The sequence below is a fragment of the Perca flavescens genome, chromosome 17 (genome assembly GCF_004354835.1).
Source record: "Perca flavescens isolate YP-PL-M2 chromosome 17, PFLA_1.0, whole genome shotgun sequence".
Taxonomy (NCBI): Eukaryota; Metazoa; Chordata; class Actinopteri; order Perciformes; family Percidae; genus Perca; species Perca flavescens.
The window spans coordinates 18,475,841-18,502,986 of record NC_041347.1 but is presented as its reverse complement, the minus strand read 5'-3'; the positions used below and the strand labels follow the sequence as shown (position 1 = coordinate 18,502,986).

Below are 27,146 nucleotides of genomic sequence, written 5' to 3'. Positions count from 1 at the left end.
AAAAAAAAAAACTCATAAAGTGAAATTTTCATGCCATGGGACCTTTCATTAAATGTGTCTATTTTCTATAATCAGCACACCTGGTTGTGTGTAATCCCCTCAGTGCACGCTAGGTGTCAGTGTGACGCCACCCTCCAGCATTAAAATGGACAGGTTGCATCCTTGCACCTTTTTCACTTTGCCTCATTCTAACTGTCATCGAGCTCGTGATAGCCCCCTCTCCAAAAAAAAGTGGCACAACGATCCAGGAACCGTCTCATCATCAAATAGCAACGAGCTTGTGGAAAAAATGGACCGGACTACCCTATTCAGAGGTTGGTGAAGAGAAGGGAAAAGAAAAAAAGACGAAGAAGTGAACGTCGTGGGAGGGCGGGCCACCTGTGACGGCAAATGAGTGGAGAAGAACCTCGAGTCAGTCCCACTGTTAGTATTGTGTGTCGTTCAGTGGGTGTTTGGGAGTGTGTTTCGGCGTTTAAAGTCCACTTGGATTATCTTTAGCTCAAGGAAACTTACCGATATCTTTCTCTTGGATTCTCTTGATTCAGGTAAGGCACCCTGAACATTAACGTTATACGACCGTTGCTTAGCTAGCTAGATTTAACCATATAAAATAGGCTACCTGTACTTAGTAGTGAGTTTATCTTGGTATTTTTGTTCTATTGTGGTACGTTTCTACTATGGCCATACAGTTAGTTGTGTGGTATAATTCTTTGTCGTTGAGGTATATTTTTTTCTATCCTAAAATCTTGCAATGGTAGACAGACTTATGATATTTGTAAAATATTCTCTAATATGGGGTAATTACACGTTTCATTGGGGTATTTGCCTGTGAGTTGAGCCAATACAGGCAGGTGTAAGATCACAATCTGAGCCAAGAATTGGCATCATTAGTGTGTGTGTGTGTGTGTGTGTGTGTGTGTGTGTGTGTGTGTGTGTGTGTGTGTGTGTGTGTGTGTGTGTGTGTGTGTGTGTGTGTGTAAAATTGAATTATTGCTGTATTTTAAACCCAGTGACCCATTGTTCGCCAACTTATCAGGGGCTGTATTTGGTGGACTGACTTTCAATCAGTAAGATAGCCCGTCAACAGGGATGTGGGCGAACTGGTCAACATGCAAAGTAAAGCTGCAGCCTGGGGGGTCATATGGAAAATGTGGCAAGAACAGCTCTGATTTAGAGTAAATCAGACATCACACATTGGTGATGTTGAAGGGGCTTTAAGAGCATGATCTTTTGAAGCTGGGTAATCAGCCATCTCCTGTCCAAGCTGATGGTTTTGTAACTGTGATCTAATCAGTAGGGTATAGGGAAACCCAGGGAACCAGCTTATCCTACCTGCTTAGTCTTTAAAAATTCAAGACGTACTGTTCTGGTAAGTGGAAGAAAACACGTGTAAGATTTGCAAATATGTGATCCTAAAACACAAAGCATGTCCTTGTTATGTAGTGTCCCTGATATTCTCTTCCTATTGTTTATTTTACCCCATTCTTCAAAGGATCTTAACTGGTTTTCAGCTCATACAGTATTCAAATGTTGGTCCTTTCTAATCGTGCCCTTATAATGACTTCACCAATGCTTTTAGTTTTGAGTAACTCAATATTCAGCTGCAGCCACTCAGTGGGATTTAGCACAGTCCAAACGGAGCAAACGTACATCTTAATGAAATGTATTATCTTTGCTACATCTACACTGCAAACATGCTATATGTTCATGCAAGATGACAAAAGTGGTACCATATACCCTAATGTTTATATTTTTTGCAATGTGTCTAATATTGTAGTTCTGCTTCTCTTCAGCGTAAGTTTAGTATATTTTATTTCTATCATCATCTATTGGATTTCTGTCTGTACTGGAAGAGGGATTCTTTTCCTCACCGAATCAAGGGTCTAAGACAGAGGGCATTGTATGCTGTCAATATTGTGAAACCCTTTGAAGCAAATTTGGGATTTTAGGTTATATACTCTAAATAACAGCATTTTAAGGCATGTCTGAATTGACTGTAAGCCTCTTGTTATCTTAAATGAGAATTTGAGGGTCTAAACTTCTCTCTCTAGACTTTAGACTTTACCATTACCACATTTGGACTTCCATTAAACTATCTGGTTCTCAGACCAGACCTGGTCTCAGAGAGAACCAGAGAGTGGAAAGATTCAAATAAATGACACAAATAAGCTGTTAGGTTCTATGATGCACAATTATAAATGATGGTAAAGAACATTTCAGTAATACACTGACCATTCACAGTTTTGTCTCCTTTGTCATGTTGTCAGAATATCTCCATTGTCGGTTTAAAGAGCCCAGTCTTACATTCACAAAGTGACCATGCAAAGTATAGCCTAAAGCTACAGTACTGGGAACAAATGGAGTTCAATTCAGTTGGCTTCCTTTTGTCTGTCTGTGAAACAAGAACGTTTTTAAAGCAGTCTGTCTCTCAGTTGAAGAACAGTTCAATGGCTTTGACTGTAATCTTTTCTACTATTTGTCACACAAACATGTAAACACACACACACACACACACACCCCCAACTCAAAAATAGAGAGTTTTAAGTTCTTTGGGACAATCGTTGTCTGTTGATGGAGCTGTCACCACACTGCTCCAATCTCTTCCATTCAGGCAGGTTTATAGACACTTTATAATTGCCTGATAAAATCCATCTCTGTGAATGAATGTCTTGGGACTAAGAGCTGGCAGCGAGATCAGGAGGAAGACAGATTAGAAAGGTTAGGCTGTGAGTGGTAGAGTCACTGTGATTTCCTCTGGGTCAACCCTAATTTTATTTTCAACATCTCTTTCTACATTTGCTCCAAGTTTTGACTGGTGTTCTCAGTGGCCAATTAAATATTGAAAGCTTCTGCATTTAGGGGGTCCAGGGTACTCAGCAAGTCAGGAGAAATGGATTTTAGATGACAGAGAATCTGGAATGTCACAATTACTGGCTCTTTGCTCTGCGCTGCTGGACTTTGCGAAAGTATTTTACCTTCTTGCTCGCTGCTTTCTCGATTTCACATTTTCTTTCACTTATGTCATATTCCTGTGAAACAATTCCATCTGGATAGACTCTTTCTCTCAGGATTATAAGACCACATCAGGACACTGGGTGTTGCCTGATTGACTGAAAGGATAGACCCTGACAGCCCATATGAGTGATTTGGTGTGAATGAGTCAGATAAATTACTTATGAAGAGCCCCTGAGTGCACCTCCTCTGCCACCTTTTAAGGGGCTGGGAGGGCGTTTGGCACACCTTTACAGTGTTTGACAGGCTTCAGGAGAGGTAGCACATCCTGAAAGAGATCATTACTGTCTCTTATCTGCCATTTTGGGAACAAGAGAGCGGTAAAACCTTTTTTAAAAAGTAGTTGATACTAGTGAAAAAGTGGTATTTCCCAAACGGCTACATTTCAGGAACTTGTAAAAGCAACCTTGTTTTCACTGTGTTTTGCGATTATCCTGAGGTTTAGAGGCATACAGAGTTTTTTTTTCTTCACCCCATATAACATTTCCAAAGCATTAAGATCGATTTCCTACCTTCTAGCTGTTGGTTTCATTTCACTTGAGTACAGTAGAAATATCCCTTTGCAGAGGCCTAAAATCTATCACTGTGGAGATTTAGTTGACTTTACTTTTATCTCAAACTTCTTTTCTGTCAGAATAATGAATGTGCCATCAGGGATGGGTTTTTAAAACACTTTCTCATCCAAGACTTTAGAGCCAGCTGCTGAGAAGTCATCTTTTTAATGCAAGAAACTAACAAATAATTTTAAATAATTTTTGATTAATCTAGTGATTATTTTGCAATTAATCAAATACTCGTTTAGTCTATGAAATGTCACAAAATAGTGAAAGATGCCCATCAAAGGTTGACGTTTTCAAATTGCTTGTTTGGTTCAACCAAAGTCCCCAACCCAAAGGTATTTTATTTGACCGAGTAAAACATTGTAAAGCAGCAAATGTTTGATTCATTTTCTGTCGATTGACTAATTGGTTAATTGTTTCAGCACTAAACAAATTCACCTTAAACTCACTGCCTTTCTCTTTTATTTTCTGACAACAATACCTTTTTGGTAGCTGGCCCAACACAGATTCAATTGCAAAACTAGGACCATTTGTCCCTGTTTTGACACACAGGCACTGGAGACAGCAGGAAGATAGAAAATGAATCAATGAATTCGTGAATTGATTGTTTTGTAAAAGTGTGTGTGTGTGTGTGTCTGTGTGTCTTTGTGTCCGTCCTGCTGGAAAAACATTCACAACACACATCTTAAAGATAATCATATTTAACTATGTTTCCCCTTGTGGATTTGGCTCACCTACGTCTGCTGTTTGAACTGGTTTCACACCGTATCGATCTGGATTGCTCCACATCGCTGTTAAATCCTCAAGTGTTTGCTTGTGATATCGGCACGTAGCTCTGTTTGACAGTCATTGTTTGGTTAAAGATATTTGCAGTCATGTGTTTAGACTGGGCAGCTGCTGCTCACACACTGCAAGACTTTGCAACATGGAGAGCCGGTCCCAGTCTCACACAGTGCCATTTATCTACGAAAGCCCCCAGCATTGTATTTAGCGAATGCACTTTGTGTCTCTTTCATATTTCTGTTGTCATCCTTGTGAAATCCTCCACATAAGCTCATTTAATGTGTTTGAACTGTGCCACTCAACTTCACCAGCATTCCTTCTTTTTCAACTTCTCTGAGATTTTGAGGTGAAGCTTTCACTCACAGTGCCCATTTTGTGTTTCTTCCAGTGTAGACATGACTACTAATACTGTTGTTGTTTTTTTTTTTTTTTTTTTTTTTTCAGGTTCCTTCAGTCCTCTCTACAGCACAGTGAAGGAAGTTGCCTGCTTGCCTTCCAATGCCAGTGAGTGTTTGTGTAAATCGTAGGGTGAATATGTTTGTGTGAGTGCCTTCTGGTCGGAGAGTGTGTGTCCCATGAGACGCTCTGCGGAGATGCAGGGAGCGAGATCCTCTGCGGTGCTGCTGCTGCTGCTGCTGCTGCTGAGCTGCTGGGTGTGTGCAACAGCCGGCTACCCATTCAGAACACCGCTGGACCTGGATGTGACTCCACGCGTCACCGTGTTGAGCAGTGGTAAGCACCGACACAGGCACACGGGTGGGATGCAGTGGTTGTTCTAAAATTTACCAGGATGTCGGAGATAATCTATATTTGGAGATAAACTCTTTTTATGTTCAGTCTCTTTCTGTAGTACAATTGTCAATCATGATTTCTTTTTTTTTTTTTACCAAAGTGTGATTTTTATTCATTTACCTTGTGAGAGTGATGGCATGTTGTCTGAGGTGTTACAGAGATAGAGGCAGATGAGTGAAGTGCTTACACTTGGATCCCTGCGGAGCATCCAGGGAGACTGACACCACTGTAGGTAGTTCAGAAGCAACGTAACCATGACAACTGTTGTAGTACAGCGCAAGATGGCTGTATACAGTATTTTTCTTCTCTGCATGTGTGGGCAAGTGTGTATACTGTGTGTGTGATTCTCCAGATCAGTACTGTTACCTGATCCTGGACTTTATTTGACACAGACCTGTGAAAGACATTTTCTCATGTCTCCACTTTGACTCTTGGCCAAATTCACTTTGTAAGATCTACTTGTAGAGCAATTTCCCTCCTCTCCCCTTCTCTTTTCTAAACAGTTGCGTTTCACACAATACATCACCTACTTACACTCATTATCCATCTTTTTTCCCTTCTGTTCCTCTTCTTACTATGAACCTCTCTTGATACCTTTATCTCAGTTTCTGTAAATCATCGGTTAGTGCTCAAGCCTGCCCACAGGTCCTCCTACACAGCTTATCTGCTTGTCTGCTGCCCTATCACTCTCTCAACCACTCGCCCTCCTCTACCATCCATCGCTCTGCCTTTGCACCTAAGCGCTGTCTTTTTTCCTCAATGTTTTCTTTATTAGTTTTTACTTTTCATGGCTGCACTGCCCTCCTTTTAATTCCTTCACCTCGCCTTTACCTCTAGTCTTTGTTTCTTTTGCTTCCCTTTTCCTGATGAGAAGAGTTCGATATGCAAATTTACCTCTAATCCATTTAATCTCTGTTTCTTAGCAACCTAAAAGCCAAGCCTCCAAACCTGTGTGGGGTAGTTAAATCACACATGCACACGGTCAAACACACACACACCTGTGTTCTCTTCTCATTGCAAATCACCATAAGTAAAGTTGGGAGGGTCGTCGTTAATAGTTATTAATTTGACGAATTCCAGTGCTCAATTTTGAGGAGCCAGGAGGCTAAAAGCTGGCAAAACAGAGAGAGATAGCAGGTTGTCAAATAGAATGTAAACTGGTGTTCATCTAAATACCTTTTCATCACGCACACTGATTTCAACCTGTATTTAGGGGAATTTAGAGTATTTAGAGAATTACAATTGGTGGATTTTACTTTGTTTATTCAGTGTTGCCTGTCGGCACGTCTGAATGCTCCGATACCCCTTTCACGCCGAGGGCTCAACCAGGTTTGAACTAGAGATGTTCCGATACCGATACCAGTATCGGTATCGGCTCCGATACTGCCTAAAACGCTGGTATCGGTATCGGGAAGCCACGTAATAAAGCCCTAAAGAAAATCTACGTTAAAGTAGTTTATTTATGTTCTTTTTCCGTTATAACTGACTGTCAAACTGGAGAATAAAAGAAAGTTGTACGACATTCATTGTTTGTGTTTGTTCATGTTTTACAAAGAGTTTAACCTGAGCCAGACAGACAACAAAGATAGAAATCATATCACATCCATACAGGGATAGTAGTATACAGTTGTTAAAACATAATAAAACATATGACCCACTGGTATCGGATCGGTACTCGGTATCGGCCGATACGCAAGGTCAGGTATCGGAATTGGTATCAGGAAGCAAAAAATGGTATCGGACCATCTCTAGTTTGAACCAGGATTGACTTTGTGTTTGAAGGGGTTAACTGTGTTGATTGACTAAGCTTCGTGATCTAGGTCGAGAGCTGGGTCGGATGCAGGTCGATTTCAATGTCATTTTTGCACACGACCATGGTTGCAAACAACCGGGGTGGGACAAATTATGTCATGGGTTGGTAATGAGGGGAAAGCCGACAGCAAAGCCTTACTCTACATTTATTGTTATGAAACAAAGAGAAATGTTCTCCCCTTGTCCTGAAATTGTCATAAATCGATACTAGAGTAGCCTACTTCCTAGTTCACAGCTGCACCTGCAATGAATGAAATGCAGAGGAGAAGGAGAATAAAACTATAAGATCACCTGTCTCCACTAAATCATCTGACCGTTTTACGGTTATTTATTTGTGCTTTAGAACTCAATTGCTGTTAAAAAAAAAAAAATTCATAAAATAAGCTATTTCTCTCTTGTGCCGCTTTCGCTCGCGGCGCACATCTCTGCAGCATTTCAAACTGCAGGCTGCAGAGAGCCTACTGTACAAAACTAGTGGCGTAAAGCTCGACTGGAATACGTGACAACGTTAGCTGTCCCTGAACACTGTGTACTGTGCTGATCAGCTGAGGTCCCTCCAAGTGTTTGCTCAGTAAATAATATCATCTGGGCTTCCTCTATCTGCCTCTCTCGCTCTTTTTCTCTCCCTAATAGCTTGAATCAAACGTGCCTATTCTCACACAATCTTGTAAGCCGAGGCTAAAATGTGCTGCCAATAATAGCTACTAAATCTTTCTTTGCTGCATCACACTCTCAGAGAGGTTGTTTTCAGTTACCTGGGTCCAGCTGTCCGGCATTATGTGTCCTATTGCTCAGGTTACTCTGAGGAAACATAGGTGTTGCCTCTGCTGTAATGCAATGTCTTCACTCACAATGAAGCACTTGTATCACTTAGGAAAAGCTATTGTTTTGAAAATCCCGTACAGGTAATACTCCTCTTCCTCCTGCTGCGAGTGGGTGAGGTAAAGTTGACACCTGATCACCCAGGAGCAGTCTGTGATGGGAACTGACTGCTGCTGCTGAAGTCAGCAGAGTGGATTGTGTTTTGCAGCAACTGATTGGAATCTAAATGGCAGCTTACTTGATAACCATGCAGTCTTCGGTGGGGAAGTGCAGTGGCTGAGGATGCAGGAAGTCTTTGACACTTTGGCCGATTTGAGCTACTGTGTATCGCTTTCAAGTTTCTATGGCTCTTAATTGCTGTCAACACTCCACCCCAGCTGATAGTATAACCTGCTCAGCATTAGTCATGTCAGATTAGACAATGGTGTGTGTGTGTGTGTGTGTGTGTGTGTGTGTGTGTGTGTGTGTGTGTGTGTGTGTGTGTGTGTGTGTGTGTGTGTGTGTGTGTGTGTGTGTGTGTGTGTGTGTGTGTGTGTGTGTTACCCTAAGCTAAGAGGAGTCTGGATAGATCTTGTGTTTAGAACTTACATGACTCTCTGGCAATTTATGACTGCAGCGAGTGACTTCTTGACTTGTAGAGTAAGTGTGTGTACATGTGCGTGCTGTACAGCATGTCTCTTTGCTGAGTGTTTGTATGAGTGAACGTCATTAGTATCTTGTCCTGTCAAAACAGATGCATCCCAATATAGCCTGGAAAACTGAACGGGGGACATGCACACAAAGCAATGAAACCTTGAACAACAGAAACCCACATTAAGCAGAAGTGGATCTCTGAAATCTGATGTTGTGTTGGGCCTCTTTTCATTATCTTCTTCTTCCTCAGGAGAGTTGTGTAGGATAAGCATAATCCCTTGGCTTTTATTGTCCAATGTGGGGTTATAATTTAATTTCTGGTCAGGGCTATATATAGCTAGCCTCGTGAGACCGTCCACTTGCAGATCAGTCTGGCATCTTGAGGCAGAGAAAATTTGGAGCCGTTAGCCAAACGACCGGGCCAATCAGCGTTGGTTTTGAGGTGGGTTAGGTGGTGATAGACCGATGGTTTATCCAATCAGCTAACCAGTATTATCAGCCAGCGGTAGCCCTAATTCTGTTAGCCGCTCGCTAATGCTTTTTTTCTCTTGGATCCTTCTTTTGGAATATGGTCCGGGAACCTGAAATGGTGACTTTTATTCCTAAATTCTCATTACACAAACGGCAAATATCCTTTACCGACATGTTGCTTGCATGCTGAGCTTACGAGCTATGCTTTGCCCGCAGCAGCAGGGGCGGGCTTGTGGTTGTATTTTCATACGCTTCGTGGATCTGATTGGTTGATTTGGCCCGTCTATCACCAACATAGGTGATAGACAGATGGTTCATCCAATCAAATAACCAGTATTCCGCCCCTTCCCAAAAGTTCTCCAACGGAAAGTTCCCAGATGGATATGCCAAGCAAATGCGAAGCAATCCATCTGGCGGAGTCAGGTTAATATATAGCTACAGTATATATAAAACTGAGAAAAGCAAATTCTGTGACGTTGGAACCAACAAATGTGTAATTTTATTTATGCTAGCAGCGGGGCTCTTATGTATAGCAATGGTCCACCAAAGAACTATTTTTGATTTTGATGAATCTGAATTTTCCTCTAGCGCCACCATGTGGTGTATATTTGTGGTTTTGAGTGAAATGTCTCCACAACTAGGTTTGTTTTTGTATACTCAGGTCTATAGTATCTTGCAAAAGAGATCTTGCTGTTTTAATTAGACTAGATTATTTCATACTGTAAAGGTTATATACCCCTCAGGATGAGTTTTGACAACTTTGGTGATCTCTGACTTTTCAGATAGAGGTATCATCTGACCAAAATTTCAATTTGTTCAATACTTTGGTTTATGGGTTAGGGTTAACCTGCAAAACTCATGAGTTTTTCATCAGCCTCCGTTGAGTACTGCCTCACAGAGCTGCTAGCGTGGCTGTAGACTCTTAAACATGTTTCATGCTTCTTGCAATTAGGCGGTCGGTGCGAACAATTGATCATAAAAAATTGTTGGTGATTAATTTTCTGTCTGACAACTAATCAATAATTGACGAATACTTTCAGCACTAAAACTGTGCAAGGGAATGTTAGTAGATACGCAATCTTAAAGGATATTAATGCTGTCAAGAAGCAGCTATTGATAATGTATCTTGCTTCTCCCATTTTGTTAGGTATTGTGTATTTTTTCAAGTCAAGTCAACTTTATTTGTCAATTCTGCAATATGTGCCAGACATACGTACAGAGCAATTGAAAATACTTTTCTATCTGACCCTCATTTCTGACTAAACGCAGGGAACTGTGAGGTCATGTAAAGTGATTTTCTGTGCAGCTACAGTATAATAGAGTTTAATAGAATAATTTTTATTTCTAGCAGTCTAAAAAAGAATCTCCAATTTTAAAGTGATTCCCTCAGAATCAAAGAATGAGGCCTTCTTACCATTTTGCACTGATGTTTGGCAATCATACAGCGAAAAATCCATAACAGATTTCTATTCCTCCCTTTATTCTCATGCAGTCAGTTTTGATTGAAAAAGTGCTCATGCTTATGCCCCAACTCTGATGGCAAGAACGTTATGCACATTTGTGGGCTTTTCTAAAGGCAGTCAGGGAGATGTGTGTTAGTTTATGAATATCCAACAGTGTGGACTCTTTCATTGTATTTTGTTCAAATCATCATATAAAAATCCGGATGACAATAAAAGCTTTTTTTGTATTTAGGTGTACATAATACAGTAATCAGTCTCTAATAGAGTATTTGATGAAATTAATGTTAACAGAGGATGCTTTTTCTTTGAAAAGTATTCTTTGTTGACCCACAGTTGAGAGAGACAGACCATAATTAATAGCAGCAGAGGACAGTAATTGTGCTGAGATATGCCCAGATTGTAATGGGTGTTGCCTTATGAATGAGAATCAGGCTGTTTCACCCACTTGTATTGACAAATAATCCCACTGGGGATAAGCCACTGATATTATCTGAGGAAGTACAACAACAAAAGAAAACCTGTTTTTTGTTCTTACTAATTTTGAGTGTGTCATCTATAAAATAACCAGTCTAATCGCTGATTCAGCCTGTCTGGTGTCTTTGTTGTCTATGCTGTATTTTTTTAAATACATTAGTAGCTGTTTTGATAAATAGATGTGGCAGAACCGGTCAGGGGGACAAGTCACATTCATTAACAACAATTGGTTTCTTTTTTCTTTGTTTTGTGTCTGTTGATTTTCTGTGACTGTGAATCTTATCTGGAATTGGTCCAATAAAGGGACTTTAAAAACCAAAAAAACCTCTCCTCTCCTCTCCTCTCTCAGGTCTCCAGGGCTGCAGACGTTTCCAATCCTCTGCAGTCCACTACAGCACCATGTTCCTGGAGGCTGACAGTGAGCGTCTCTACGTCGGGGCCCGGGGGGCTGTATTCGCGCTCAATGCCTCTGACATTTCAGTCAGCTCTGTTCTCACTGTGAGTTTGTTTGTTTCTGTGTTGCTGCATGTTGTGCTCCTCAGCTGCCATACCTTTAACTCTACCACCGCTTCATTTGCATTCCACAATGCAGGAACTCTTTGAGGCAAAAATATTTCATTTTGAGGCAAACTGTTTCACCACAGGAGCATCTTGCTGCATAAACTTGCATATTGTATATTATTAGCTGCAGAGAGCATGTTTCCTGCCTACGCTGATTGATAAATGTGTCATTTTAATTAGAACTCTGGGACTCCTTTCAGATAAGATATTCTTAGGTGTCACCATAATCAAGTAGATCTGAAATCTTAAGGTGTGTGTGTGTGTGTGTGTGTGTGTGTGTGTGTGTGTGTGTGTGTGTGTGTGTGTGTGTGTGTGTGTGTGTGTGTGTGTGTGTGTGTGTGTGTGTGTGTGTGTGTGTGTGTGTGTGTGTGTGTGTGTGTGTGTGTGTGTGTGTGTGTGTGTGTGTGTGTGTGTGTGTGTGTGTGTGTGTGTGTGTGTGTGTGTGTGTGTGTGTGTGTGTGTGTGTGTGTGTGGCGTATATATCTCGAACCATTAGTCCGATGGATTTCAAACTTGACAAGTGTCTTGCTACGGCCACGAGTAAGTGCAGTTCCAAGTTTGACGTTGTTTGGATTAGAAATGCAAAAGATATTGTTACAGGTAAAACAAGCACACATTGGCTTTTGCCGCTCTAGCCGCTGGCCACTCCCCCTCACACTGCATGCACACTGACTGAGCCCTAAACCTGTTTGAGTCGTGACTCACTGATCTTTCACCCGACTCTTTAAATTAACCTATGAGTCACTCATACTACATGATCTCTCTCTCTCTCTCTCTCTCTCTCTCTCTCTCTCTCTCTCTCTCTCTCTCTCTCTCTCTCTCTCTCTGCACACACACACACACACAAACAGTCCAGTTCTGGTGGTGATTAACGCAGATATGTGCTGTTTAGCGCTCATAAGACACAAGACCGTCTCTCTCTCTCTCTCTCTGCGCGCACACACACACACACACACAGGTTCTGATGGTTGATGAACGCAGATATGTGCTGTTTTGCGCTCATAACGGGAACTGCAACGTTCTCTGTCAGGTAAATCTGTAAGTTAGTGGTACCGTCTCAGGCTTGGACCCCTCATACAACACGAGACAACACCGTCCCTCTCCCTCTCTCTCTCTCTTTCTCTGCGCACACACACACACGCACGCACACACAAAACGTCTGGTGATTAGCGCTCATAACGGGCCAGGTGGGTAGCGCACTGAGTCCATGACGCTAATGTCTGATTACTCCACATTTTCATTGTGATATTTTGTGATTACATTCTCAATCTGCAATATTCTCGGTCAGGTAAATCAGTAAGTTAGTAGTAGGGTATACAGGGGAGTTGCATTTGAAGTGGTTTGGGGTCCTTCTGTAAGTAATTTTGGGCTACAATTTGGTTTTGATGAATTCTACAAGCATCAGTACCACAGGCCAAGCAATCGGCAGTTCCAAACAGGCACATTTTCAACGGCCACTGCACTAGTAACTTATAAATGATGTCCATAGCTATTGGCAACATTTGTCCATTTCCGTTTACTTTGTCAGCATTGTCAGCATCTAGTTCTTAAACCATTGCATGTTGCAGAATGATAGCATTAAAGTTAACTGTCCCTTTACGCACTCCTAGAAGCTAAAAATCCTCTTTCACTTGTCCTGCTGCTGTGTTTGTTACCTGGTGATGAGCTATTATGCTAATTATCATGTTAATACAGCAATGATGTCTGTCATAAAGTATAAATTGCTGGTGTGTGCATAACATTCCCTTGCATGCACTCCTACTTCTCCTGCTCTAAACACACCTGTTACAACTTTCTTTGTTAAAGAAGAGTTAAAAAATGCTGCTGTTCAACAACATATTGAATTGTGGCTGTTTTGTTTTTGTAGCTGCTTATGTTTTCTTTTTGTCTTGTTTCTATTTTTAATTTGTATTGTAATGAGATTCTGTCTTTTATGTGCTGCAGAACACGAACCTGCTTTAAATCAGTTTTTAACTGAGGCAGGCCAGTTTGAATGTAACACAATAGATGTTACTTTTAATGTTGTCCTGTATTATGATAAAATGAATGAATGGAAATTCAGATGCAGTGAGGTCAACATTTCAAATATATGAATTATTAAAGCAACAAGAAGATCACTCTCCATTCATCTGCTGTCAGATTGGTAGTATTTTGCTAAAATGTATGCAAGTCATAGTACTAGAAACCATCCAATTTGTGTGCTTTTTCTGTCTTGCTGTATGTTATGTGGTGTGTATTAGATTGAGTGGGAAGCCTCTCCCGAGCAAAAGCTACAGTGTCTGCTCAAGGGAAAAGACAATAAGGTAGGCATTTAATTTCTCTTTCTCCCTCAGTTCTTTCTTTTGATTTTTTTGCATTTGGTTCTCTACTACAGTATGTATTGATATTCGTTTCCTCTCCATTTTTTCCGTCTTTCTCTTCCTTTTTCCAGACGGAGTGTTTTAATCACATCCGATTCCTCCAGACGTTCAACTCGACTCATCTCTACATGTGTGGGACTCATGCCTTCAGTCCCCTCTGTGCATACATAGTATGTCAATGCAATACACATTACAGCCCTTCCAGTACTGTTGAATACATTTCATATTTAATTTCTTACTATAATGTTTATCTATCAGTTTGCTATTTGCATTTACTGAATACATATGGGGTTTTTCTGATTCCTCATTTGTGGTTTCAAGGTGGATCTAAATGCCTTACTCTTTACCCAAATGTTTTGTCCTGTATAGGAGAAGGAGAGGTTTGTGATGTCATCTCAGCCTGAAGAAGGCAAAGACAAATGTCCCTACGGCCCGACAACAGGCTACACTGCCCTCATCATCGGTAAGCCCTTCAACAGTTGTCAGTCACGTCCAGACTTTTACTAAAAACTGAAGAAAGTGATACATTTTTTTTACTCCAGACCAGCAGATGTATACAGCTTCCCAGTATGAGTTCAGGAGCTTTCCAGATATCCGCCGCAACTCTCCATCTCCCACACTAAAGACAGAAGATGCTCCCACACGTTGGCTGAATGGTGGGTTAATCTCCTGGAATGAAAAAGCCCTTTAGCCTGTTTAGGTGGCAGGGTGGTCTAAGTGGTCAGAGCTTCTGTCAGTCAACCAGCTAACACAATGTTTAAGCCTCCATACTGACAAGCACCTAATCTGCTGAAGTAGCCACAGCAACTCAGATACTGATTTTTTTATCAGCTCCAGTTGATCAATAATGCATTATTTAACTTTCCTGACTCCTACCTTGCTCCACTAATTCTTAAAGCATTACAACTTAGTTTTACATGTAAAGATCACAAGTAATGACAATTCTGTGTTAAGTCCCAGTCAGTCTGTCCAACACTTTGTCCATTTGTGGTTTTGAGCTACTAGCATGACTGTAGACTCCTAGTGTTGTTAATATATTCCTCCAGACACCTGGTTTTGGGTTTAAATTACTCAAAACATGATGTTTTGCAGATAACTGAAGCATCCTAACATCCTCTCCTTTTTGACTTTACGATTTCACCGTCTGTGTTTGCCATTCCTTTCTTCACCTTAGGTGGACAGGTAGAATACTACGTACGTTTTTTTGTTCAGGAATCTACTATACCCAGTTTCATTCCATTCATTCTTTTTTCTCCCTCATTACAGAGGCAAACTTTGTGGGCTCGACATTGGTGAGGGAGAGTTTGGGCAGCAGCACCGGTGATGATGACAAGATCTACTACTTCTTCACCGAGAGGAGCCAGGAGCAGACCACAACCAACAGCCATAACCGGGTGGCCCGAGTGGCGCGCGTTTGTAAGGTGAGTGCAGATTTAAAAAGATGTAGGATATGATTTACAACTGGGAGTGAAGCTTTGCATTAGACTAGCTTGAGTGAAGTCTTGGTTGATGATAGGAGAGGGTGCTATAACAGATGAGGTGCTGGATGGGGAATGCATTTGTAACAAGGCCCCAGTGTGATTAGAAGAGCAGACTGTGTAGCTGATGAATGGGTTGCAGAGTCAGTGTGGCTCGGAGTGAGAAGGGATGGATGACTGCAAGGGAGAGGTGGACTGTTTTGTATCCTCTGATGCCTAAAATGTGAATGATTTACATTTCATGCTGCCCAGGAAGGAGTTAAGAATAGTGTGAGCTAACTGTACAGTGTAATAACCTTGTTGTTCTCTACTATGGCATCTTAAAGTGATGGTTTGGAGTAATTTCACCCTAGGGTCCTTTGCACCATGACCTCAAGCCAAATATCCCCCCCAGAAGCTTTTTTCACCTGGGTCTAACATTGGGAGAGTTAGCGTGATCAGCTGAATAGTTTAGTGCAGGCGCTAATGGATCCACGTTTGTATCTTGTAAATGATCCCACTAATAATGCCCAAAATGATACCAAACTTCTACAGTTGTACAAATAGGTTATGTAGTCATAAAACGATGGATTGGAAAGTTTGTAAGTACACCAGAAGTTTATGTAAATAACACTTGCCTGTTGGCTGCTGCTGCTGCTGCTGCTACCGGCGTAAGAGTGCTTAGGGCCGTCTACAAATTACAACACCGAAAAGAGATAAAATAAAAATATTTATTAATTTAACTTTTTTTTTTTTTTTAAGTAAGTGCTGTAAGTGTGTATCACTTTAAAGTCAGCTCACAAATTCTCTCCTTGAAAGCTTGGAAGCATGTTTGTTTTTTCATATTAATAGAAATGTTTTGGGGCAGCATGTGTGACGTTTGTTATTTGCCACAGGCTGAATACATTAAAGGTTAAAATCAAAGGGCAAGATGATGTCAGTTGCTGGATTTCAAAAATCATCATGATCTTGAGTCAAGCTTTTCCATTGTGAATTTGTCAAGAATTTTTTAACCTTAAGATGTGCTGCAATCTGCTGTGGAACACACACACACACACACACACACACAAAATCTGTAGATTGCAGTGGGGAGTCTTACCTATGGCATGGGGACCCATAATCTTATTGAAAGTATTGTTATTGCTCTCCCATGCCATCTGTTGCACTCTTTAGGAGGTTCACTTCCCATTGTGTACCACCTTGAGCCGGGTGTTCGGTCTGTTTTTCATTTATCCAGGCCTTACCTCATATGACCCTCTCATCTCCCTCCTCCTCCTCTTTCTCCTTTCTCTCCCACCCTTCTTCCCTCAGGGGGACCGGGGAGGCCGTTTAACTCTCCAGAAACGGTGGACGTCCTTCCTCAAGGCCAGGCTGACGTGTTCTCTGCCCGAGTACGACTTCCACTTCAACATGCTGCGCAGCGTGTTTGTCATGCCTGGCCTCACGCCGCAGGACACGCTCTTCTACGGCATCTTCGGCCTCGAGTGGTGAGTGGGAACTTGTGTGTTGTCAAGGTCTCTGACTGACAGGGACTTTGAGGATGCAAATGTAAATGAGGGAGATAAAGATGAAAGGCAGCAATCAATACATTGAGGCAGTCGAAGGGACAAGATGAAAGAGAGGAGAACTTAACTTTATCCAAACGATGTGGAAAAAAGAAGTTAGATGGAGGAATTTTAGGGCAGTTTGAGGAGAGAATGTTAATTAGACATGCAGATTTAGATTGACTTAAAAGAAGTTAAAGTTGTAGTCCGTAAGATTTCAGTCCTGGTGGATTTGGTGACACCTGTGGTTACCGTGGTAACAGCGAGTGCGGTCTAATAATAGACCAAATACCCAACTGAGCAGCTACTTTGTCAGAAATACAACAGAAGGGCAACTGGGGAATCCGTTTACAGCACAACCAACCAAACTCCTGTTGTTTAAATAACGAAGTCAGGCATAAATAATTGCATCTGCTTTGTCCGCCCATAGAATTTGGCCCGCCCATGAGAAAGTGAGAGACATCATGGCTGGCAAAAGAGCAAAGTGGCAGTTGGTCAAGGCCACACCCCCACCCTCCACCTTGCCCCCCCTCTCCTCAATAGCATTTAAAGCTACAGACACAGAAATGGCACATACTAAGGAAAGCTTATTGTGGGACTGGCTCTGGTGGCTGTAATTCTGCACCGAGGCTGAATTTCAGGAAAGAGACTTCAGATACAGTATTAAGGGACCATTAAGGCCAATATAAAAGCATCCAAAAAGCACCATGTCATAGGACCTTTAAAGATTATAACTGTAATGGCCCTTTGTACAAACTAGTTTCCACTTTTTAACGTAGTTCATTCACTGCAAGAATGTATCGGATGTAATACATTTTGTGGTGTGGAAAACATAAACAAACAGCATTTTTGTTATTGGGATGCTGCGGTCTCCTCTTGAGCTCCACCTCTCCTGTCTCTAACTCGTACTACACCTTTTATGAAACCATTTTTGTAATTCTCTCCTCCTTCCCTCGTACTCTTCTCAGAGACGTATGACTTCTAATCATCTTTGTACTATCTCTGACAGTGCTTATCCCCTCTCCCGTCCCATGTGCTTTCCTCCCATTTGTCTCTTTCCATCTTTTAAGTGAGCCACTGATCTACTGTACTTCTACTGCTGTCCCTATGGCAACACTGGGTTTACTGCTGTTATTTGTGTGTGTGTGTGTGTGTGTGTGTGTGTGTGTGTGTGTGTGTGTGTGTGTGTGTGTGTGTGTGTGTGTGTGTGTGTGTGTGTGTAGGAAAAACGTGAAGGCATCTGCAGTGTGTCGTTTCTCCCTGTCTGAAGTCCAAGAGGCCTTTCAAGGACCCTACATGGAGAACCAGGACTCTGGCTTTAAGTGGAAAGAATACACTGGAAAGATCCCTGACCCACGACCTGGAACGGTAAACACACATGCACACAGACAGGCACTACTGCCCTCTCTTAAACAAAAGAAGAAGCCCAGAAGAAATATCTCCTCTTTCTCTGCCTCAAGGACTCAAACCACAAAACCACAACAGAGAGCAGATGAAACTGATCCAAAGTAAGGATGCAGGAGAAGAGATGGAGGGAAAATGATAGAGAATGGCAGCCTCAACGATGAGGCTCAAAACACAAGCAGCTTATGTCACTGAAACCCATTTCCATGGCGATTAACTCTAGCCCGTAGCTTTGGCGACAATGGCTTAGTGCGGCAGGAGCAGACATTATCACTGTAGTGTCACTTTGTGGGACTTAATTTTAACTTTGCTATTAAACCGAAAGGAGAAGCGGTCAAGGGCTTTAACTTGGGAGCATGAAAGCCTCTTAGAGGAGTTGGTTGAAGGGAAGTTGTTCCCTTAGTCAGGTGCAGAGAGAGCTGAGTCGCCCACATGTCAGATCAAGCCGACTGCTGACCTCACACAGGCTCATTGTTGTCCGTGTGAATAGTAGCATTTTCCCCAAACACTATCTTCCACAGGCTCGCATTTTCTTCATGATCCCTTAATTTTCCCTGCAGACCATCTCGCTAAGCCTTGTGACATCCTCTCTGCCTTCCACTATGCGTTTCTATTTACAGAGAACTTTATTACAAATGAGCCAAAAATGTCTCTTTTCCCTGCAGCCCACATCGTGCCTAGTTACTTGCTCACTATCCCTTCTCTCATCGCTTTCTTTGGTTTCTTTTCCTACAGTGTATAACAGACGCTCTGAGGGACAAGGGAATAAACTTCTCCACCTCTCTGCCTGATGATGTGCTGAATTTTGTCAGGAGGCATCCTCTGATGTCCCAGCAGGTCCAACCTTCAGACAGACGTCCCCTTTTGTTTAGGCGGTCTACAGACTACACACACATGGCCGTGCACATGATCCAAGGCTTGGATGGAAAAACATACCATGTATTGTACATGGGCACAGGTGTGTTTGAGTTCATGTAAGGTATTACTTGTGCAATCTGTTAAAGAAATAGTTAGACTTATTTTAGAAAATACTTGTTGAAAGTTAAACCAGAAGATTGTCTTTAATGTCTGTACACTAAATATGAACCTACAGTACAGCCAAGAGACCGTTAGATTAGCTTAGCATGAATACTGGAAACAGGGAGCCTGGCTTACTTTAAAGGTAGCAAAATCTGCCAAAATCAACAAAACAACAATTTACGAAATACAAATATGTGCTAATGTTTTATGTAAAGCACTTTGAATTGCCCTGTTGTTAAAATTGTGCTATACAAATAAAGCTGCCTTGCCTTGCCTTAAAGGTGCTCTAAGCGATGTTGGGTGACGGCACTTTTGTTGACGTTCAAAGTATTTTCAAACAAAACAAGGCTAGCTCGCCCCTCCCACCTCCTCATCCCATCCCCTCTAAATTCTGCTGGTAGTACAGGCTACTGCATGTTGGTATGATCCTTTTTAATTCTAATGTTTCTACTCTTTGTATGTGTCAATCAGATGAAGGCTGGTTACATAAAGCTGTAGAAATTGAGGGTCAGCTTCACATTATCGAGGAGGTTCAACTGTTTGAGGAACCCCAACCTGTTAACAACCTGCTGCTATCTGCAAAACAGGTAGTGGATTTGACCATCACATGCACAAACACATGTAAGGAGGAGTAATCTCGGCCCTGCAGTATTTAAAGCTTCTTTCTCCCCACCAGATGAGTGTGTACGTGGGCTCTCCATCAGGCGTGGTGCAGCTTCCCCTCTCTAACTGTCGTAGATACGCCTCCTGCTACGACTGTGTCTTTGCCAGGGACCCTCACTGTGCCTGGAACGGAGCCCAGTGTGTAGACATAATGGCACAAGCAGACAGGTGTGTGTGTGTGTGTGTGTGTGTGTGTGTGTGTGTGTGTGTGTGTGTGTGTGTGTGTGTGTGTGTGTGTGTGTGTGTGTGTGTGTGTGTGTGTGTGTGTGTGTGTGTGTGTGTGTGTGTGTGTGTGTGTGTGTGTGTGTGTGTGTGTGTGTGTGTGTGTGTGTGTGTGTGTGTGTGTGTGTGTGTGTGTGTGTGTGTGTGTGATTTGATTAACCTCAAGTATCACAGTGCCCTGTCACAGTGTCAGCTTCCAGAACTGTTGCATAAGCAGAAAGTTGATGCTGTCTGTTCTACTAAACATAGAATGCAGCGGTGTACTGTTTTAACCTCAACAGATTTGCTTACTCAGTAGAAAGTGCTTATGGAAGCAATAAATTATATGAGACAGAATATAGCACAAAGTAGAAATAACTAGGGTTGGGTATCGTTTTTTTTTTTTTTTTTTTTCGGTGCTAAATCGATACTTTTAAAACTGTGCCGGTGCTTAAACGGTGCCTGAACCGGTACTTTTAATAAAGTAAAAAAAAAAAAAAAAAAAAAATAAGGGTAGTAAACAACAGTCAGTGACTTGTTTATTGCTAAGGCCATGGTCAAAATTAAAGATTTAATAATAACGTAATAATTATAACAATAACAATAACTTATTTCACCAGTAAATTGCTGTTGAACCCCAGATGGGAAAAGGGTATTTTACAATTACTGTCAATGCACCACGAGGCTACCAGTTTTAAGTGAATCTGTGTTGTTTAATTCCGACAATGGCAGCTGCAAGTGAACGCACCGTCTGTGTTGTTTAATTCCGACAACGGCAGCTGCAAGTGAACTCACCGTCTGTGTTGTTTAATTCCGACCATATAAACATACTGTATATCTATGAATTGTGACAATGGCAGCTGCTGCGCTGCAGAGCAGACTGTTACATCCCGCTGTAGAAGTCCTCCACAGTGAAATACAGTCACACTTTACACTGTTTAACGTTAGCTGTCAGCATTTTAACCGTGATTAATCCAGCTGCTAGCTAAAGGTAGGCTAACGTTACATGCTGTCAGGTGTAGTGTAAAGTCAGGCACCGAAATGAGGCACCGAAACTTTCGTTCTTATTCGGTCTCGTTACTACCGTTTACGTCGGCACCGGTTCCCTATTGGCACCGAGTTTTGGTTCCCAACCCTAGTTGTAACATAACAAGATAAGCACATGTTTATTCTTTGTACTGATAGTTATTATGTTTTCTCTCTCTTCACAGATCCACTTTAATCCAGGACATCCAGCAGGGGAGCAAAGGATGTGAAAATACACAAAATGGTACACAGAAATCTCATCTGCAGCTAGGTGGTGCTGCCTAAAGAAAGTTGCTTTTAACGCAGTGAACGATGAAAGGGAGATTAAAAATAGAGATTGTTAGGAAGGACTCAAAAGATGCATAGTTGTCATCAGATGGCATGAAGGCCTCTTTGAAAGTTGATTATGCACACCGCATTGGCAAAATCCTCTTCTCCCTTCTTTAATCACATTTTTGCCATCTCTGGAGACAAATCTGTTTGATATTCAAGGCAGACAAATGCCTTCCATCTCCTCACAATTTCAGTCTGATAAAATGTAGCCTCATCTCTGCCCCTTTGTTGTTCTCACCTGTACAAGTTAAAAGGATGGCAGGAATGAAAAGATTTGGAATTGATGTCTCAATAACTTTGGACAGCCTTTGATACATTTAGTAGATAATTAATTCACATATAAAATGAGACTCCTTGTATTAATATGTGTGTTGCAGAAATTGTGGTGCGGAGCCGTTCTGTGCGGGTGGGTGACGACGTGCTGCTGCAGTGTGAGCTCAGCTCCAACCTGGCGACGCCCCTCTGGACTCGGGATGGCAGCGAGCTGCAGGGCTACGGTCTCAACTCTGGCTTCAGAACCGGCACAGACGGCCTGCTGATCATCGAGGCCCGGCAGGACCAGAGCGGGCTGTACACCTGCTACGCTGTTGAGAACAATATCAAGGTTGCCATAGTTAGCTACAACATCAGCATCCGCCTGGACCTGCCCCCTCCCCCACCTGTTGAGCCAACGGAAGACCATTCCAGTTTCTTTGCCACCCTGCCAGCACCCACTGAGCGTCCGTCCCCTGAGAGGCCCCTGCCACCACCCCCGGCCCCTCACCTCCCCCACTCAGAGCTGCTCTCCCCCAGGAACATGGAGGCCATGTATCTGTCCCTCATCACCATCCTCGGAGGCCTGTGTGTGGTCCTCACTGTGGTCCTTGTCTATGTGGGTGTCTGCCTGCGAGTGGGCAACAGAGGGAAGTACTCCATACGAGCCGCAGCTTCTGCCTACCCGAACAGTAAGAGGCCCAACAAGCACAGAAAACGGCACAGAAACTCCTCCCACATGGAGCTGAAGACCATCTCAAGCCACTGTAACGGCAACGGTATTTGTAATGGAGTTTCAAAGCAGCACAACGGCGACATCCAGGACGGAGGCTTCCTCCAGATCGTCCCCGGTGAGGGTCACCCATCATCCAATAAGGAGACTCCTCCCCCAGCCCCTCCTCTCCCACCAACCCCGCAACATCCCTCTCCAGAGTGTGACTTCCCCAACGGGCTGTCGGCCACGCTGCCCAGTGTCCTGAGGAGGATGAACGGCAACAGCTACGTGCTGCTGAGGCAGAGCGAGTCTGAAAGCACGTCACCACTCTGCTACTCCTTTGCCGAGGAGCTCAACAGGATCTTAGAGAAGAGGAAGCACACTCAGCTGCTGCCCAGGCCGGACGAGAGCTCCGTGTAGAGAGATGTAGCTCCCCCTGTGGTGGGAGGACTACTGTGTTCTTACCTGGTACTGAAGTGCCTGTCATGACACTCATTGGACGACTAAAGCAATGAGAGAGTCTACTACTACATTCTTTACTTTGGATTTTTTTTACAAGTCCACAGACATTCCTGTTTTGTTTTTTTTAACCTTTTTGAGCTGCTTTGTCGACCTAAATTCCCAATTTGCCCAATGCATAACGTGAGAATGAGAAATGCCAGTGAAGGGCCGAGCATGAAGTGGAAAGCAAGTGCAATCTACCTCACCTAAATCATGCCCAGTCAGTTTAATATGATCCGAGTATTAGGGCTTAGATCTCAGCCACACAAAGATCTCTGATCGCTGACAAAGCACAAAGCGGGACACACAGACTCCACCGTGGAGCCCCATGGGAATATAAATACACGTGAAGGCTTCTGCTGTGTGGCGGCCATATTTGGCTCGATTTAATTTGGAGGGCAGCTAGCCAAAGTTTGTTTGCACTAACAAGTGCACAGATGGCCTATGCATTTTTAAAACATGACATTCACACTTTATACATTTTAAAGGGGGGCTTGACGTGGTGAGCGAGGGAGTTTGGTTTGCAATGTTTTCACTTTAAATACTGACTTAATCAATTGCAATAACCAACAAACAACAACAAACCGTAACAGCACATAATACATTACACCAGCCATCATTAAGAAATGGTGAACTAATCATTATTTAATATTATTATTAACCATTATTTGGCGTTAAGTAATTGAAAATGTATTAATTTATTTCATTGTTTTATATGAATCATTAATGACATAATGTACCTTATTTAATTATTAATGAATGACTATTTTAATAATTCAAATAGCCATTTACATGTGTTAAAAATGGTAAGAAATTAAATCAATAACTTTTGACTGCCGCCATTTGTTGGTACTTACCCGATATGCAGGTAAACTTTTAACTACTGTTAGAATATTTGCAAACACAAATATGCATAACTGTACTTTACAGCTGCAGCTGAGGCTCACAGTTCATCATAAATGGTTTTAAAGGGTGAAGCCTTATTTTGGCCTCATTTTAAAGTATAAGTCATGTCTGCACTAACAAGTGAAACATACATTTACATAAACATTATATGGGTCCATAATTCACAAGCTATTGAAGAATAAACAAGGAAATAATGTTATTTAACCTTTACATAATTTAAAGAATATTAAATAATGATTATTTCACCAAGTGTTAATAGACAACCCGAAGAAAATATGACCGTATTATCGATTTTAATGCACGTTTTTAAAGCGCTTCGAGAAAGGTAAAAGACACTATTATGGAATCTGACTCTGCAACCTGTCAACAACCAGCAGGCTGGAGGAGCTTTTTGATTGGTCGTTTCTCAGTATGAAGAGCTGCAGCAGTGAAGGCTACAGCTTTGTCTGCTGGACCTTGTTTGACACGAGTGGTTTAGAAGGAAAACACTGACTGTGTCTCAGCTGAGCCTCAATCCACCGCTGAGTAACACCCTGCAATAGACTTTAACGCAGAATGACAGACTATGGGGCTCAGCGTTTGCCAAAAATATCCAAGGTAAATCATTTTTATATCTTACTAACACCTGTCCTACACAGTCACTTTGCCAAACAAGCACTTAAAATAATAGATCATGGAGTTGCATGGTCACAACAGTGTTTTAAAGACTGGATACATGCAGAACATTGGGAGCACAGTGTTATCTCTGTTTACTGGATTGCAATCCATCTGTACGTAACAGCTTGTTGACCTGACTGTTGGGTTGTTTGTGATTTGTGCAACAGTTTAGGTTCAGAGATGCCCGAATGAAAACATCTGCTACAGTCTGATTCACAGATGTACTGTATCACCTCAAACAGCATATTTCATTTACGAGAGGGACCCAACCATGGACGGCATTAAAACAAACTCTAAGGCTTAATTTCTAGAAATCAGGGTGACGGAGGAGCTTCATGCTTGACTCTCTATGGCGCTCAGTTTCATTCTTGACATTTCTTTTACAGTTTTGGCTTACATCACAAGTTCACCTTTAGACTAGTTTGGTCATTATCATTCAATATCACACTGTTTATTTTCCTTATCAGTGTCCTCTTGCTGCTTCCGCCTGTTGATCTTCTATCAGAGGGCAGCATTAATTAAACACTCGTCTGACCTTATTGCTGAAGGAGGGAGAGAAGAGACAGAGTGAGTTAGAGATCTTCCCTGGAGATTTACAGCCTCTAATTATTTTTTCTCTACCCCCAAGGTCAACTGGGGCTTTGTATTATGTCAAAATGGTATACATAAAATTTATACACAAGTATACATTGTATGCTTATATGCAAATATAGCCATTCATACACCACCATAAGGTGATCCTAGGCACACTTGCACTGCTGCACTTTTGATTGAATCTAACAAGCCTGTGATGTCAGGGTGTGAGACACTGTACGTGCTGCTGTGGTTTGCAATAAGCCAGGCTTTCCCATCAGTGGCACTGATCAAAGACATGAAAGGAGAAGTCGTAGCTGCACACTTTGGACATTAAAAGCCTTCATTAAAGCCTTTTGACCTCATTTCAAAGCACAAGAGAAGGCAAACATGACGATGGGGCGTTTTCATTCCATACTCCTGCAAAAACACTTAAACTGAGTGTTAGTTAAATGTTAATACTTGTGTGTTAATACTTGTGCTGCTTTTAAAGGGGTGATAGACTGATTATATAGGGTATTTCACACTGTTCCTTATGGTCTCCTAATGGGGTATGTAACATTGGTTGAATATTTTTACTCTCCTTTCTCATTGCAGGTCTGATGTGCATAGGTCAGTTTGAGTTTCTCTTAATTTCATTCTCGAGGACACCGTGTCTCCACTAGCGTCGGGTGGCAGGACCCGCTGCAGATGTTCTTTTAATGAGCAGTGAAATGACATTCAGCATCATTAGTGGACAGCTGAGCCAGAAGAGAAAGAGAAGCTGAATAAGGGCTTCAGCATGAGAGTCTCTGAACCTCCAGCTCTGCTTCCCCACAACTGGAATGAAAATTGTTGGCTGCAGTGTCTTATCGAGCAACGGTTGTTCTTCAGACAGCAGCTCTTTGTGTGCAGAGAGCATCCTCTCCTCTGTTTGATGCAAACTTTGTAGACCAAACTCGACATATAACGGTTTTATTCTCACACTTGCTGCATGAATTATATTTTGACACTGCTGTTTTTTCTTTAAGTCTAAGAAACTACAAGGACTCATCTTAATATTAATGAAAAGTGCCATGGGTGGATGTTTTTATAAAAACGTTGAGTCTATTTTATTGCAAAACCAGAAAAAAAGATAAAAAAAAAAAAAAAAAAAAAAAAAAAAGAAAGGAAGGAAGAAAACTATTTATTTTGTAATTTTGTACATTCTCTTTTGGAAGTTAATGTCATTGTTGCTGTTTAAGTGCTACTTGTGAGACACCCTCGTGACAAGGGGGTCACAAGTCGCCTGTGTTGCACAAAACGTAATAAATAGAAGCACGGTAGCCAAAAGCATGCAGAGGCTTTACCAGCACCACATAATTTAATATGTATAACCTACTAATAGGAGGAAAAATACACCAATGTACGTATTCACTCTAACCTATTAATTAGGGATCATTCAGTTTATCTGTCACTGTAATGGCCACTTATGAGTTTTGATCTCCATTTGCATGTCCATTTGTGCACACAGCTAATTCTTTTACTAAACTGACACAAAGAATAACCGTGGGTTTTATCACATTTCAGTCATAAAGAGTTAAAATAAAACTTTGTACTTCAACCTCTTCCTCTCCTCATCATTGCTTGTGTATATAATTGTGTATACAATTTTCCTCTTCACATTTCACAAAGATAGGTAGATGAGACCGGTATTTTGTATCTAAGAGGAGGCTGAGCATATTGTATGAGCTGGTGAATGTTGTCAGACATGTTGTCAGGAAAAAAGTTGGCTTCTGCATTGTTACTGGACGCAGGCCTGAGCTGCTGCAGCACTGGCTGTAAAACAGCACGGCACAGAGTGGTAGGGAAAATATTGATGTCCTAGGTTTAGATCCAACTGGAGTGTCAAAGGACAGAACCCAATACCCAAACATACAGTACATGCCCAGTCATGGCATCACAAGAGAAAATGTTATATCTTTTATAAAAGAGCAGCCTTTTGAACTGATCTGTCAATAATGCCACAGTCAATATATATCACAGATTTTTCCATCATCTGTATGACCTTTTTTTTTCAAGTTCCTGTGTGAGAAGGAAACGACCAGCTATCAGACAATAACACAGCTGTCGTAATATACATGTATTACCTGCAGCACGACAAAACGCCCATAAATAGGACAGCGGTGTCAC

The 27,146-nt window shown here is 41.9% G+C and overlaps 1 protein-coding gene across 2 annotated transcripts; it reads left to right on the top strand.

The window, feature by feature from the left end:
- Window positions 1–119: 119 nt before the first annotated feature.
- On the top strand, window positions 120–26,577 carry LOC114572403 (semaphorin-4G). Of its 2 annotated transcripts, XM_028604015.1 has the most exons (17): window positions 120–545; window positions 4,800–5,087; window positions 11,172–11,320; window positions 13,624–13,686; window positions 13,815–13,913; window positions 14,113–14,206; window positions 14,286–14,399; window positions 15,010–15,164; window positions 16,512–16,687; window positions 17,968–18,112; window positions 18,884–19,106; window positions 19,640–19,755; window positions 19,845–19,999; window positions 21,244–21,302; window positions 21,769–24,362; window positions 24,890–24,989; window positions 25,593–26,577. In XM_028604015.1, the coding sequence occupies exons 2-15, from the start codon at window positions 4,931–4,933 to the stop codon at window positions 22,776–22,778; spliced, it is 2,715 nt and encodes a 904-aa protein (XP_028459816.1). In that variant the 5' UTR covers window positions 120–545; window positions 4,800–4,930; the 3' UTR covers window positions 22,779–24,362; window positions 24,890–24,989; window positions 25,593–26,577. The 2 variants fall into 2 exon arrangements, with proteins under 2 accessions (XP_028459816.1, XP_028459815.1); XM_028604014.1 differs by lacking the exon at window positions 24,890–24,989.
- Window positions 26,578–27,146: the final 569 nt, after the last annotated feature.

Bases quoted from the DNA above. Each gene is read 5' to 3' on its own strand.
- LOC114572403 (XM_028604014.1), top strand. From the start codon at position 4,931: ATGAGACGCTCTGCGGAGATGCAGGGAGCGAGATCCTCTGCGGTGCTG. The intron at 16,688-17,967 runs GTGAGTGGGAAC...GTGTGTGTGTAG, and splicing joins GGCATCTTCGGCCTCGAGTG to GAAAAACGTGAAGGCATCTG. The intron at 19,756-19,844 runs GTAGTGGATTTG...TCTCCCCACCAG, and splicing joins TGCTGCTATCTGCAAAACAG to ATGAGTGTGTACGTGGGCTC.